Below are 16720 nucleotides of genomic sequence, written 5' to 3'. Positions count from 1 at the left end.
CTAATGCCAAGGTGGAGCCCAATAGAAATTTATGTACTAACTGTATTGATGCTACTTTAAATAAAAGTCAATCTGTACAATGTGAACAAATTTCACCAAACTGCGAGGGGAGAGTTATGCCGACTAACTCGCCTCACGCGGCAGTACCTGCATCTCCCGCCCGGGAGGTGCGTGATATTATGGCGCCTAATACATCTGGGCGGCCATTACAGATAACATTACATGATATGGCTACTGTTATGACTGAAGTTTTGTCTAAATTACCAGAACTAAGAGGCAAGCGTGATCACTCTGGGGTGAGAACAGAGTGCGCTGACAATACTAGGGCCATGTCTGATACTGCGTCACAGCTTGCAGAGCATGAGGACGGAGAGCTTCATTCTGTGGGTGACGGTTCTGATCCAAACAGATTGGATTCAGATATTTCAAATTTTAAATTTAAATTGGAGAACCTCCGTGTATTACTAGGGGAGGTCTTAGCGGCTCTCAATGATTGTAACACCGTTGCAATACCAGAGAAACTGTGTAGGTTGGATAAATACTTTGCGGGTACCGGCGAGTACTGACGTTTTTCCTATACCTAAGAGATTAACTGAAATTGTTACTAAGGAGTGGGATAGACCCGGTGTGCCGTTCTCACCCCCTCCAATATTTAGAAAGATGTTTCCAATAGACGCCACCACTCGGGACTTATGGCAAACGGTCCCTAAGGTGGAGGGAGCAGTTTCTACTTTAGCTAAGCGTACCACTATCCCGGTGGAGGATAGCTGTGCTTTTTCAGATCCAATGGATAAAAAACTAGAGGGTTACCTTAAGAAAATGTTTGTTCAACAAGGTTTTATATTGCAACCCCTTGCATGTATCGCGCCGATTACGGCTGCGGCAGCATTTTGGATTGAGTCTCTGGAAGAGAACCTTAGTTCATCTACGCTAGACGATATTATGGACAGGCTTAGAGTCCTTAAACTAGCTAATTCATTCATTTCGGAGGCCGTAGTACATTTAACCAAACTTACGGCTAAGAACTCTGGATTCGCCATACAGGCACGTAGAGCACTGTGGCTAAAATCCTGGTCAGCTGATGTTACTTCTAAGTCCAAATTACTTAATATACCTTTCAAGGGGCAGTCTTTATTTTGGGCCCGGTTTGAAAGAAATTATCGCTGACATTACAGGAGGTAAGGGCCACGCCCTACCTCAAGACAAAGCCAAAGCTAAGGCTAGACAGTCTAATTTTCGTCCCTTTCGGAATTTCAAAACAGGAGCAGCGTCAACCTCCACTGCACCAAAACAGGAAGGAGCTGTTGCTCGTTACAGGCAAGGCTGGAAACCTAACCAGTCCTGGAATAAGGGCAAACAGGCTAGGAAACCTGCTGCTGCCCCAAAGACAGCATGAATCGAGAGCCCCCGATCCGGGACCGGATCTAGTGGGGGGCAGACTTTCTCTCTTCGCCCAGGCCTGGGCAAGAGATGTTCAGGATCCCTGGGCGCTGGAGATCATATCTCAGGGATACCTTCTAGACTTCAAATTATCTCCACCAAAAGGGAGATTTCATCTGTCAAGGTTGTCAACAAACCAGATAAAGAAAGAAGCGTTTCTACGCTGTGTACAAGATCTGTTATTAATGGGAGTGATCCATCCAGTTCCACGGTCGGAACAAGGACAAGGGTTCTACTCAAACCTGTTTGTGGTTCCCAAAAAAGAGGGAACTTTCAGGCCAATCTTAGATTTAAAGATTCTAAACAAATTCCTAAGAGTTCCATCGTTCAAAATGGAAACTATTCGGACAATCTTACCTATGATCCAAAGGGGTCAGTACATGACCACAGTGGATTTAAAAGATGCTTACCTTCACATACCGATTCACAAAGATCATCAACGGTATCTACGGTTTGCCTTCCTAGACAGGCACTACCAGTTTGTAGCTCTTCCATTCGGATTGGCTACGGCCCCAAGAATCTTCACAAAGGTTCTGGGTGCCCTTCTAGCGGTACTAAGACCGCGAGGGGATTTCGGTAGCTCCGTACCTAGACGACATTCTAATACAAGCTTCAAGCTTTCAAACTGCCAAGTCTCATACAGAGTTAGTTCTGGCATTTCTAAGGTCGCATGGATGGAAAGTGAACGAAAAGAAGAGTTCTCTTTTTCCTCTCACAAGAGTTCCATTCTTGGGGACTCTTATAGATTCTGTAGAAATGAAGATTTACCTGACAGAAGACAGGTTAACAAAGCTTCAAGATGCATGCCGTGTCCTTCATTCCATTCAACACCCGTCAGTAGCTCAATGCATGGAGGTGATCGGCTTAATGGTAGCGGCAATGGACATAGTACCTTTTGCACGCCTACACCTCAGACCGCTGCAATTGTGCATGCTAAGTCAGTGGAATGGGGATTACTCAGATTTGTCCCCTACCCTGAATCTGAATCAAGAGACCAGAAATTCTCTTCTATGGTGGCTTTATCGGCCACACCTGTCCAGGGGGATGCCATTCAGCAGGCCAGACTGGACAATCGTAACAACAGACGCCAGCCTGCTAGGTTGGGGCGCTGTCTGGAATTCTCTGAAGATTCAGGGATTATGGAATCAGGAGGAGAGTCTCCTTCCAATAAACATTCTGGAATTGAGGGCAGTTCTCAATGCCCTTCTGGCTTGGCCCCAATTAACAACTCAGGGGTTCATCAGGTTTCAGTCGGACAATATCACGACTGTAGCTTACATCAACCATCAGGGAGGGACAAGAAGCTCCCTAGCAATGATGGAAGTATCAAAGATAATTCGCTGGGCAGAGTCTCACTCTTGCCATCTGTCAGCAATCCACATCCCGGGAGTGGAGAACTGGGAGGCGGATTTCTTGAGTCGCCAGACTTTTCATCCGGGAGAGTGGGAACTTCATCCGGAGATCTTTGCCCAAATACTTCGACGTTGGGGCAAACCAGAGATAGATCTCATGGCGTCTCGCCAGAACGCCAAACTTCCTCACTACGGGTCCAGATCCAGGGATCCGGGAGCGGTTCTGATAGATGCTTTGACAGCACCTTGGAACTTCGGGATGGCTTATGTGTTTCCACCCTTCCCGCTGCTTCCTCGATTGATTGCGAAAATCAAACAGGAGAGAGCATCAGTGATTCTAATAGCGCCTGCATGGCCACGCAGGACTTGGTATGCAGATCTAGTGGACATGTCATCCTGTCCACCTTGGTCCTCTACCTCTAAGACAGGACCTTCTGATACAGGGTCCATTCAAACATCAAAATCTAACTTCTCTGAAACTGACTGCTTGGAAATTGAACGCTTGATTTTATCAAAGCGTGGTTTTTCTGAGTCGGTTATTGATACCCTGATCCAGGCTAGGAAGCCTGTTACCAGAAAGATTTACCATAAAATATGGCGCAAATACCTATACTGGTGCGAATCCAAACGTTACTCCTGGAGTAAGGTTAGGATTCCTAGGATATTGTCTTTTCTACAAGAAGGTTTAGAAAAGGGTTTATCGGCTAGTTCTTTAAAGGGACAGATTTCAGCTCTGTCCATCTTGTTACACAGGCGTCTGTCAGAAAATCCAGACGTCCAGGCCTTTTGTCAGGCTTTAGCTAGGATCAAGCCTGTGTTTAAAGCCGTTGCTCCGCCATGGAGTTTAAACTTAGTTCTTAACGTTTTACAAGGTGTTCCATTTGAACCCCTTCATTCCATTGATATAAAATTGTTATCTTGGAAAGTTTTGTTTTTAATGGCTATTTCCTCGGCTCGAAGAGTCTCTGAGTTATCAGCATTACATTGTGATTCTCCTTATCTGATTTTTTCACTCAGATAAGGTAGTTCTGCGTACTAAACCTGGGTTCTTACCTAAGGTAGTTACTAACAGGAATATCAATCAAGAGATTGTCGTTCCATCCTTGTGTCCAAATCCTTCTTCAAAGAAGGAACGTCTTCTACACAATCTGGATGTAGTTCGTGCCCTCAAGTTCTACTTACAGGCAACTAAAGATTTTCGCCAAACTTCTTCCCTGTTTGTCGTTTATTCTGGACAGAGGAGAGGTCAAAAAGCTTCTACTACCTCTCTCTCGTTTTGGCTTCGTAGCATAATACGTTTAGCCTATGAGACTGCTGGACAGCAGCCTCCTGAAAGAATTACAGCTCACTCCACTAGAGCTGTGGCTTCCACTTGGGCCTTTAAGAATGAGGCCTCTGTTGAACAGATTTGCAAGGCTGCAACTTGGTCTTCGCTTCATACTTTTTCCAAATTTTACAAATTTGACACTTTTGCTTCTTCGGAGGCTATTTTTGGGAGAAAGGTTCTTCAGGCAGTGGTTCCTTCTGTATAATGAGCCTGCCTATCCCTCCCGTCATCCGTGTACTTTTGCTTTGGTATTGGTATCCCAGAAGTAATGATGACCCGTGGACTGATCACACATAACAGAAGAAAACATAATTTATGCTTACCTGATAAATTCCTTTCTTCTGTTGTGTGATCAGTCCACGGCCCGCCCTGTTTTTAAGGCAGGTAAATATCTTTTAAATTATACTCCAGTCACCACTTCACCCTTGGTTACTCCTTTCTCGTTGATTCTTGGTCGAATGACTGGGACTGACGTAGAGGGGAGGAGCTGTATCAGCTCTGCTGGGTGAATCCTCTTGCATTTCCTGTTGGGGAGGAGTTATATCCCAGAAGTAATGATGACCCGTGGACTGATCACACAACAGAAGAAAGGAATTTATCAGGTAAGCATAAATTATGTTTTTCTGAATGGAATTGATGAGAAAATCCTGCCATACCGTTATAATGACATGTATGTATACTCTACACTTCAGTATTCTGGGGATGGTATTTCACCGGAATTACTCTGTAAAAGTACATTAAACCTTTTAATAGGTATTTAATTCATGTTAAACGTTTTTGCTGGAATGTAGAATCGTTTGCATTTCTGAGGTACTGAGTGAATAAATATTTGGGCATTATTTTTCCACTTGGCAGTTTGCTTGTTTTGATTATGACAGTTTCGTTTCTCTCTCACTGCTGTGTGTGAGGGGGAGGGGCCGTTTTTGGCGCTCTTTGCTACGCATCAAAAATTTCCAGTCAGTTACTCTTGTATTTTCTGCATGATCCGGTTCATCTCTACAGAACTCAGGGGTCTTCAAACTTCTTTGAAGGGAGGTAGATTCTCTCAGCAGAGCTGTGAGATTTATGTGGTGACTGTGTTTTAAAACGTTGCTCTGTGATTTTTATGTTTAAAATTTAATTAGTGTTACTTTACTAATGGGAACAAACCTTTGCTAACAAGTTGTGTTGTTTTTAAAGAGTGATGCTATAACTGTTTTTCAGTTCATTATTTCAACTGTCATTTATTCGTTTAGTGCTTCTTTGAGGCACAGTACGTTTTTGTTAAATAAGATTGTAACCAAGTTGCATGTTTATTGCTAGTGTGTTAAACATGTCTGATTCAGAGGAAGATACCTGTGTCATTTGTTCCAATGCCAAGGTGGAGCCCAATAGAAATTTATGTACTAACTGTATTGATGCTACTTTAAATAAAAGCCAATCTGTACAAATTGAACAAATTTCACCAAACAGCGAGGGGAGAGTTATGCCGTCTAACTCGCCTCACGTGTCAGTACCTGCGTCTCCCGCCCGGGAGGTGCGTGATATTATGGCGCCTAGTACATCTGGGCAGCCATTACAGATAACATTACAAGATATGGCTACTGTTATGACTGAAGTTTTGGCTAAGTTACCAGAACTAAGAGGCAAGCGTGATCACTCTGGGGTGAGAACAGAGTGCGCTGATAATTCTAGGGCCATGTCTGATACTGCGTCACAGCTTGCAGAGCATGAGGACGGAGAGCTTCATTCTGTAGGTGACGGTTCTGATCCAAGCAGATTGGATTCAGATATTTCAAATTTTAAATTTAAATTGGAAAACCTCCGTGTATTACTAGGGGAGGTCTTAGCGGCTCTTAACGATTGTAACACTGTTGCAATACCAGAGAAAATGTGTAGGTTGGATAAATACTTTGCGGGTACCGGCGAGTACTGACGTTTTTCCTATACCTAAGAGATTAACTGAAATTGTTACTAAGGAGTGGGATAGACCCGGTGTGCCGTTCTCACCCCCTCCAATATTTAGAAAGATGTTTCCAATAGACGCCACCACACGGGACTTATGGCAAACGGTCCCTAAGGTGGAGGGAGCAGTTTCTACTTTAGCTAAGCGCACCACTATCCCGGTGGAGGATAGCTGTGCTTTTTCAGATCCTATGGATAAAAAATTAGAGGGTTACCTTAAGAAAATGTTTGTTCAACAAGGTTTTATATTGCAACCCTTGCATGCATCGCGCCGATTACGGCTGCGGCAGCATTTTTGGATTGAGTCTCTGGAAGAGAACCTTAGTTCCGCTACGCTGGACGACATTACGGACAGGCTTAGAGTCCTTAAACTAGCTAATTCATTCATTTCGGAGGCCGTAGTACATTTAACCAAACTTACGGCTAAGAATTCAGGATTCGCCATTCAGGCACGTAGGGCGCTGTGGCTAAAATCCTGGTCAGCTGATGTAACTTCTAAGTCCAAATTACTTAATATACCTTTCAAGGGGCAAACTTTATTTGGGCCCGGTTTGAAAGAAATTATCGCTGACATTACAGGAGGTAAGGGCCACGCTCTACCTCAAGACAAAGCCAAAGCTAAGGCTAGACAGTCTAATTTTCGTCCCTTTCGGAATTTCAAAGCAGGTGCAGCATCAACTTCCACTGCACCAAAACAGGAAGGAGCTGTTGCTCGTTACAGACAAGGCTGGAAACCTAACCAGTCCTGGAATAAGGGCAAGCAGGCCAGAAAACCTGCTGCTGCCCCTAAGACAGCATGAACCGAGGGCCCCCGATCCGGGGACCGGATCTAGTGGGGGGCAGACTCTCTCTCTTCGCCCAGGCTTGGGCAAGAGATGTCCAGGATCCCTGGGCGCTAGAGATCATATCTCAGGGATACCTTCTAGACTTCAAATTATCCCCCCCCAAGAGGGAGATTTCATCTGTCACGGTTGTCAACAAACCAAATAAAGAAAGACGCGTTTCTACGCTGTGTACAAGATCTATTATTAATGGGAGTGATCCATCCGGTTCCGCGGTCGGAACAAGGACAAGGGTTTTACTCAAACCTGTTTGTGGTTCCCAAAAAAGAGGGAACTTTCAGGCCAATCTTGGATTTAAAGATCCTAAACAAATTCCTAAGAGTTCCATCGTTCAAAATGGAAACTATTCGGACAATCTTACCCATGATCCAAAAGGGTCAGTACATGACCACAGTGGATTTAAAGGATGCTTACCTTCACATACCGATTCACAAAGATCATTACCGGTATCTAAGGTTTGCCTTCTTAGACAGGCATTACCAGTTTGTAGCCCTTCCATTCGGATTGGCTACGGCTCCAAGAATCTTCACAAAGGTTCTGGGTGCCCTTCTAGCGGTTCTGAGACCGCGAGGAATTTCGGTAGCTCCGTACCTAGACGACATTCTGATACAAGCTTCAAGCTTTCAAACTGCCAAGTCTCATACAGAGTTAGTTCTGGCATTTCTAAGGTCGCATGGATGGAAAGTGAACGAAAAGAAGAGTTCTCTCTTGCCTCTCACAAGAGTTCCATTCTTGGGGACTCTTATAGATTCTGTAGAAATGAAGATTTATCTGACAGAAGACAGATTAACAAAGCTTCTAAATACATGCCGTGTCCTTCATTCCATTCAACTCCCGTCAGTAGCTCAATGCATGGAGGTGATCGGCTTAATGGTAGCAGCAATGGACATAGTACCCTTTGCACGCCTACATCTCAGACCGCTGCAATTGTGCATGCTGAGTCAGTGGAATGGGGATTACTCAGATTTGTCCCCCACTCTGAATCTGGATCAAGAGACCAGAAACTCTCTTCTATGGTGGCTTTCTCGGCCACATCTGTCCAGGGGGATGCCGTTCAGCAGGCCGGACTGGACAATTGTAACAACAGACGCCAGCCTTCTAGGTTGGGGCGCTGTCTGGAATTCTCTGAAGGCTCAGGGACAATGGAGTCAGGAGGAAAGTCTCCTGCCAATAAACATTCTGGAATTGAGAGCAGTTCTCAATGCCCTTCTAGCTTGGCCCCAGTTAAAGACTCGGGGGTTCATCAGGTTTCAGTCGGACAACATCACGACTGTAGCTTACATCAACCATCAGGGAGGGACAAGAAGCTCCCTAGCAATGATAGAAGTATCAAAGATAATTTCGCTGGGCAGAGTCTCACTCTTGCCACCTGTCAGCAATCCACATCCCGGGAGTGGAGAACTGGGAGGCGGATTTCTTGAGTCGCCAGACTCTTCATCCGGGGGAGTGGGAACTTCATCCGGAGGTCTTTGCCCAAATACTTCGACGTTGGGGCAAACCAGAGATAGATCTCATGGCGTCTCGCCAGAACGCCAAACTTCCTCGCTACGGATCCAGATCCAGGGATCCGGGAGCGGTTCTGATAGATGCTTTGTCAGCACCTTGGAACTTCAGGATGGCTTATGTGTTTCCACCCTTCCCGCTGCTTCCTCGTTTGATTGCCAAAATCAAACAGGAGAGAGCATCAGTGATTCTAATAGCGCCTGCATGGCCGCGCAGGACTTGGTATGCAGATCTAGTGGACATGTCATCCTGTCCGCCTTGGTCTCTACCTCTAAGACAGGACCTTCTGATTCAGGGTCCATTCAAACATCAAAGTCTAACTTCTCTGAAGCTGACTGCTTGGAAATTGAACGCTTGATTTTATCAAAACGTGGTTTTTCTGAGTCGGTTATTGATACCCTGATACAGGCTAGGAAGCCTGTTACCAGAAAGATTTACCATAAAATATGGCGTAAATACCTATACTGGTGTGAATCCAAAGATTACTCCTGGAGTAAGGTTAGGATTCCTAGGATATTGTCTTTTCTACAAGAAGGTTTAGAAAAGGGTTTATCGGCTAGCTCATTAAAGGGACAGATCTCAGCTCTGTCCATCTTGTTACACAGGCGTCTGTCAGAAAATTCAGACATCCAGGCCTTTTGTCAGGCTTTAGCTAGGATCAAGCCTGTGTTTAAAACTGTTGCTCCGCCATGGAGTTTAAACTTAGTTCTTAACGTTTTACAGGGTGTTCCGTTTGAACCCCTTCATTCCATTGATATAAAATTGTTATCTTGGGAAAGTTCTATTTTTAATGGCTATTTCCTCGGCTCGAAGAGTCTCTGAGTTATCAGCCCTACATTGTGATTCTCCTTATCTGATCTTTCACTCAGACAAGGTAGTTCTGCGTACTAAACCTGGGTTCTTACCTAAGGTTGTCTCTAACAGGAATATCAATCAGGAGATTGTTGTTCCATCCTTGTGTCCAAATCCTTCTTCAAAGAAGGAACGTCTTCTACACAATCTGGATGTAGTTCGTGCCTCAAGTTCTACTTGCAGGCAACTAAAGATTTTCGCCAAACTTCTTCCCTGTTTGTCGTTTATTCTGGACAGAGGAGAGGTCAAAAAGCTTCTGCTACCTCTCTCTCCTTTTTGGCTTCGTAGCATAATACGTTTAGCCTATGAGACTGCTGGACAGCAGCCTCCTGAAAGAATTACAGCTCACTCCACTAGAGCTGTGGCTTCCACTTGGGCCTTTAAGAATGAGGCCTCTGTTGAACAGATTTGCAAGGCTGCAACTTGGTCTTCGCTTCATACTTTTTCCAAATTTTACAAATTTGACACTTTTGCTTCTTCGGAGGCTATTTTTGGGAGAAAGGTTCTTCAGGCAGTGGTTCCTTCTGTATAATGAGCCTGCCTATCCCTCCCGTCATCCGTGTACTTTTGCTTTGGTATTGGTATCCCAGAAGTAATGATGACCCGTGGACTGATCACACATAACAGAAGAAAACGTAATTTATGCTTACCTGATAAATTCCTTTCTTCTGTTGTGTGATCAGTCCACGGCCCCGCCCTGTTTTTTAAGGCAGGTACATATTTTTTAAATTATAATTCAGTCACCACTACACCCTTGGCTTCTCCTTTCTCGTTGGTCTTTGGTCGAATGACTGGAGGTGACGTAGAGGGGAGGAGCTATATAGCAACTCTGCTGGGTGAATCCTCTTGCACTTCCTGTAGGGGAGCAGATAATATCCCAGAAGTAATGATGACCCGTGGACTGATCACACAACAGAAGAAAGGAATTTATCAGGTAAGCATAAATTACGTTTTTTCTATCTCAGGCAGTATTTGGAAGAAGAAACTGCCTGCGTTTTTTATCTATGATCTTAGCAGGCGTAACTAAGATCCACTGGCTGTTCTCGACATTCTGAGGAGTGGGGTAACTTCAGAAACTGGGAATAGCATGCGGGGTCCTCAGCAAATGAGGTGTGTGCAGTACTTTATTTTCTGGGAATGGAATTGACTAAGAAAATACTGCTGTTACCGTATGATGTAAGTACAGCCTTAAATGCAGTAGTAGCAACTGGTATCAGGCTGATAAATGTATGCACAGTCGAGTTATATTCTAGGGACTAGAATTTGACTGAGAAAATACTGTTAACACTGAAATAATACTTAAGCCTTCTCTGCAGTGGTAGCGACTGGTAGCAGGCTTAGTGATAGCTTTGCATGACATTGAAAAATGTTGTTTTTTAATAAAACGTTTACTGGCATGTTATTCGTTTTTGTGAGGTACTTTGGTGATAAATCGCTTTGGGCATGATTTTTTCCACATGGCTAACATATTTTTCTGCATGGAAACCGTTATATCAGGGCTCCCACTGTTGTGATTGGAGTGGGAGGGCCCTTGTTTTAGCGCCTTGTTGCGCAGTTATAATTCTAGCACAGTCTTCCTGCTTCTTCCTCTTTGATCCAGGACGTCTCTAGAGAGCTCAGGGGTCTGCAAATTTCATTTGTGAGGGAGGTAATCAGTCACAGCAGATCTGTGACAGTGTGCTGACTGTGATTAAAAGGGTTAAATCTTAATTGATATCTGTTTTATCCGTTTTGGGTATCGAGGGGTTAATCATCCTTTTGCTAATGGGTGCAATCCTCTGCTAATAATACACTTCTTGTTAAGAATTGTTTAATTATATCTGTATTTTTGAAGCGCTGCAGCGTTTTTTATATTGCTTGTAAAACTTATTGAAAGTGATTTTCAAGCTTGTTAGTTTTTCATTGCTAAGTCTGTTTTAAACATGTCTGATTCAGAGCATTTCTGAGGTCGCATGGGTGGAAAGTGAACGTGGAAAAGAGTTCTCTGTTACCACTCACAAGGGTTCCTTTTCTAGGGACTCTTATAGATTCTGTAGAGATGAAGATTTACCTGACGGAGTCCAGGTTAGCAAAGATTCTCAATGCTTGCCGTGTCCTTCATTCCATTCCAAGCCCATCAGTAGCTCAGTGCATGGAGGTAATCGGCTTAATGGTCGCGGCAATGGACATAGTGCCATTTGCGCGCCTGCATCTCAGACCGCTGCAACTATGCATGCTCAGTCAATGGAACGGGGATTACTCAATGGGGTTGCTGTGGCATAGTGCTTAAGTCTAATGTCTCTTAACCCAAAGGTTGTGAGTTCAAACCCGGCCTCAACTGCTGAAAAAAGTTTCTGGCTTACATCAATCATCAAGGGGGAACCAGGAGTTCCCTAGCGATGTTGGAAGTCTCGAAGATAATTCGCTGGGCAGAGTCTCACTCTTGCCACCTGTCAGCGATTCACATCCCAGGCGTAGAGAACTGGGAGGCGGATTTCCTAAGTCGCCAGACTTTTCATCCGGGAGAGTGGGAACTACACCCGGAGGTATTTGCTCAACTGATTCGTCGTTGGGGCAAACCGGATCTGGATCTCATGGCATCTCGCCAGAACGCGAAGCTTCCTTGTTACGGATCCAGGTCCAGGGACCCGGGAGCGGTGCTGGTAGATGCATTAGCAGCCCCTTGGGTTTTCAACATAGCTTATGTGTTTCCACCTTTTCCGTTGCTACCTCGGCTGATTGCCAGGATCAAACAGGAGAGGGCATCGGTAATTCTGATAGCGCCTGCGTGGCCACGCAGGACCTGGTATGCAGACCTAGTGGACATGTCGTCCTGTCCACCATGGTCTCTTCCTCTGAGGCAGGACCTTCTAATTCAGGGTCCTTTCAACCATCCAAACCTAATTTCTCTGAGGCTGACTGCCTGGAAATTGAACGCTTGATTCTATCTAAGCGTGGGTTTTCAGATTCGGTTATTGATACATTAATACAGGCTCGGAAACCTGTGACAAGAAAAATTTACCATAAGATATGGCGTAAATATTTATATTGGTGCGAATCCAAGAGTTACTCATGGAGTAAGGATAGGATTCCTAGGATATTAGCTTTTCTACAAGAGGGTTTAGAAAAGGGTTTATCCGCTATTTCGCTAAAGGGACAGATTTCAGCTCTGTCTATTCTTTTACACAACGTCTGGCAGAGCATCCAGACGTCCAGGCCTTTTGTCAGGCTTTGGCTAGAATTAAGCCTGTGTTTTAAAGCTGTTGCTCCTCCGTGGAGCTTAAACTTGGTTCTTAAAGTTCTTCAGGGTGTTCCGTTTTGAACCCCTTCATTCCATTGATATTAAGCTTTTATCTTGGAAAGTTTTGTTTTTGATGGCTATTTCCTCGGCTCGAAGAGTCTCTGAGTTATCTGCCTTACATTGTGATTCTCCTTATCTGATCTTTCATTCAGACAAGGTAGTTCTGCGTACTAAACCTGGGTTTTTACCTAAGGTTGTTTCTAACAGGAATATCAATCAAGAGATTGTTGTTCCATCATTATGTCCTAATCCTTCTTCAAAGAAGGAACGTCTTTTGCATAATCTAGACGTGGGTCCGTGCTCTGAAGTTCTACTTACAGGCCACTAAAGATTTTAGACAAACTTCTTCTCTGTTTGTCGTTTACTCTGGACAGAGGAGAGGTCAAAAGGCTTCGGCTACCTCTCTCTCTTTTTGGCTTTGTAGCATAATACGTTTAGCCTATGAGACTACTGGACAGCAGCCTCCTGAAAGAATTACAGCTCATTCCACCAGAGCTGTGGCTTCCACCTGGGCCTTTAAGAATGAGGCCTCTGTTGAACAGATTTGCAAGGCTGCAACTTGGTCTTCACTTCATACTTTTTCCAAATTTTACAAATTTGACACTTTCGCTTCTTCGGAGGCTGGTTTTGGGAGAAAGGTTCTACAGGCAGTGGTTCCTTCTGTTTAGTGTTCCTGCCTTGTCCCTCCCATCATCCGTGTACTTAGCTTTGGTATTGGTATCCCATAAGTAATGGATGACCCGTGGACTGAACACACTTAACAAGAGAAAACATAATTTATGCTTACCTGATAAATTTATTTCTCTTGTAGTGTGTTCAGTCCACGGCCCACCCTGTCTTTTTCAGGCAGGTTCTAAATTTTAAAATTATAACTCCAGTCACCACTGCACCTTATAGTTTCTCCTTTCTCGTCTTGTTTCGGTCGAATGACTGGATATGACATGTGAGGGGAGGAGCTATATAGCAGCTCTGCTTGGGTGATCCTCTTGCAACTTCCTGTTGGAAGGAGAATATATCCCATAAGTAATGGATGACCCGTGGACTGAACACACTACAAGAGAAATAAATTTATCAGGTAAGCATAAATTATGTTATTTCGCATTCCAATGTTCTTTGCATAGCAGAATATGTTCTCTTTAACGCGATACGGTTAGCACACTTGAAAATTTTGTAATCTTAAAATGCGTTATTGAAATATTAAATATAAAATAATATAAAAATTAAGAATTATTAAACATACTATAAAATATTATAAATAATCCATAGAATATATCTATAATTTACAGTATGTTTAATAATTCTTAACTTTTTTTTGTATATTTTGTATTTAATATTTCAATTACGTGTTTTAAGGTTACTAAGTTTTTATGTGCGCTAACCCAATCTCATTAAAATTTAAATGGTGAAAGCCAATGGGCAAAACATTATTAAATTCCTAAGTTCTTCACATAGAAAATAATGTAGTTTTTTTATTATTACATGTGTGTGTGTGTATATATATATATATATATATATATATATATATATGATACTTTTCATGTAAAATACTTATCTATATAGCTATATGAATAGATATATAGGTATAGGTATAAATAGATATATATAGGAATATATTTTTAAGAATAAATAGAACATCTTCTGCTATGCGAAGAACATTGGAATGTGAAATATTAACATTTCTTGTCGGGTTTAGCGTTTATATATATAGGTATATACAGATATATATATATATATCTATATCTATATATCTATATATATATATATATATATATTTACAATAAAAAGGACATTATCCTGTATCATTGGAATGTTAAATATGTACAGTAAATATACAGTAAAACACGTAAATACATATGTGCACACACACACATATATATATATATATATATATATATATATATATATATATATATATATATATATATATATATATATATATATATATATATATAGGTATAGCTCACTCATACAGTGGGTCAAGGACGTCCTTAAAGTGAAACAACACAATTTTAGTTTTCTTTTCACTTGCCAATGTGTTTAAAAACATGTTTGAACTAACATATATTAGGGGTGCAATAGCTCTAAATTTAGTTTAACACTAGCACAGTATTCAATTAGTATTCAATAAAAGCTCTACCTGTAAAATAGTGACATTTACTATAGTAACATTTGCCAGACTATAACACAGACACAGATTGCACTGTAGTACTGTAAACAGAGTGAACTGTGCATAACAAAATGGTGCCAGTCACTTTTCTCTCAATCTCAAGATGAGTACAGCACTGTTTCAAAATCTTTGGAAGTTAAACTTCAGCTCCACAAAACGCTGTATTAGCGAAACGCTGTAAAGTGAGGTATACCTGTGTGTGTGTGTGTGTGTGTGTGTGTATTTAAGTGTGTGTGTGTATATATATATATATTGATTGGAGTAGCCGTGTTAGTCCAGAGATTTAGATATCAAAATAACAAGAGTATTGCATTGAGCAATGATACTTTTTTATTGGACTAACTATACATTTATAAGATGACATGCTCCTTTTTCAAGTCTGAAGCAATACTGATTATTATTATGAGTGTAACTGTTTTTTTAAAATGTATTTTTGAATTTTTTTTTTGTGACACTTTTTTTGTCTTATGTTATAGTCAACCAGAGCTCTGAAGTCGTGCTTACCCGCCTGCTTTAAATTTGATTGCGCTCACACTAATGTGTTTACTTTCAACTCCTATTTCCAATATGTGCTAAGAGCCACAAAACACCCCTTATTGCTCGAGCGCAACAATTAGCGAGCCACTCATAATCTAGCCCTAAGTAGGGTTCTTGTACCTCTTGATAAGAGCAAGCAAAACACACACAATATTAAGACTTTTTTAGCTATTTTGCTTTATTTCCCCTCACAATTAAATGGTTACTCAGACATTCATGATCTTTTAATTTGCCAAAAGGAAACCCAACTGAATTTCTCTTTTTAGTGCCACCCAGACATCTGGAGGTAGTCTTTATTCCTTGGGAAATAAGTGGCAGGCACTGCCAAGTCCTATGCCCATAGACTATGTCTCTCTCATGCCCTTCTGGGCAATCCTGTTTCGCAGCTGTTAAATCCAGCTATGAATGGCTGCCTAGCTGAGGCAGATGGTTTCCTGCCAGTGTGCCCATCCCTCAGCACGTACACTTACACACATGCAGGCTTACTTACACAACTGACAGCTCTGTCATTCCAGAGGCTGGCAGGTGGGGATGCCAGGGCCACACAATGAGGCTTAGTCAGTGCATTCAGACCGCAGATTATGTATGCCCATCCTCACCCCAATCTCTGTCGTGCAGGCTGCAAGGGGATGTACAAATTCAGTGACACCATTTTCCACTTTGGTGCTGCTTGATAAAACGATTCTATTAAACATATTCAGTACAAATTCAATGCCTCAATTCATCAAAAGGCATCACATTCTCATAGTCTGGGTGCAGTTTTGGAAAATCTTGTTTTGGGTCACTAACCTGCCATTGACATATTAGCCCTAGATCATGAAAAATGCTAAGTGGGGTCAGAGCTTTTGAGTAATCTTCAATATCAGAGGCATTTGTAACTCGTTATATTTACCATATACCCTTAGCAGCCTGGGAGAACTGAACAGTATTGCTCAGCAGATTTCTCTGGCATCCAAGAAGTTAATCTCTCTTTTAATAGTCCAGAAACTGTTACAATAATATAATGAACTGCATTTGTAAGAAAAACCCATTAAACATGTTTACTTAGAACCTATTTCCAGTTTTTGCTGTTCTAAACATAGAAAAATAGAAGCAGAATGAGAGCACTCTTCTGAGGCATATTATTTCTCTCACTATTTCAGTTCCTTTCTCCCCCCTTTTTTGTATTCAATTAGAGGTTTGGATTGTGTCATGTGAAAGAGTAATTAATGTGAAAGTCTAATTATGCAAAGCTCCTTATACAATGTAATCAACTCATCCGTACCTAGAAATCTACTCCCTACGTTTGTCTAACCAAACAAGAGAATTTGCACATATTGGTTTACATTTCGACATTCAATCAGCATTTCAAGAAACATTTTAAAGCTTGTAACCAAAAAAATGGTAACCTTTGTTTTTTTAATTTCTTTACAGATCCTGGACAATCAGGAAGTCCAAGCCACAATGATCCTGCCAAGAATCCACCAGGTAAATATA

The 16720-nt window shown here is 42.2% G+C and overlaps 1 protein-coding gene across 3 annotated transcripts in view; it reads left to right on the top strand.

The window, feature by feature from the left end:
- NFIB (nuclear factor I B) overlaps positions 1-16720 on the top strand; it is a 456225-nt gene that overhangs the window by 218935 nt on the left and 220570 nt on the right. For all 3 annotated transcript variants that reach the window (XM_053702571.1, XM_053702572.1, XM_053702570.1), the window contains exon 3: positions 16658-16711. In XM_053702571.1, coding sequence (XP_053558546.1) covers positions 16658-16711 — 54 coding nt within the window. The remainder of the gene's footprint in view (positions 1-16657; positions 16712-16720) is intronic.

This window comes from Bombina bombina, chromosome 2 (assembly GCF_027579735.1).
Source record: "Bombina bombina isolate aBomBom1 chromosome 2, aBomBom1.pri, whole genome shotgun sequence".
In the NCBI taxonomy this organism is placed as follows: Eukaryota; Metazoa; Chordata; class Amphibia; order Anura; family Bombinatoridae; genus Bombina; species Bombina bombina.
Note: the sequence above shows the minus strand (reverse complement) of the source record. Positions and strands in the feature narration are given on the sequence as shown.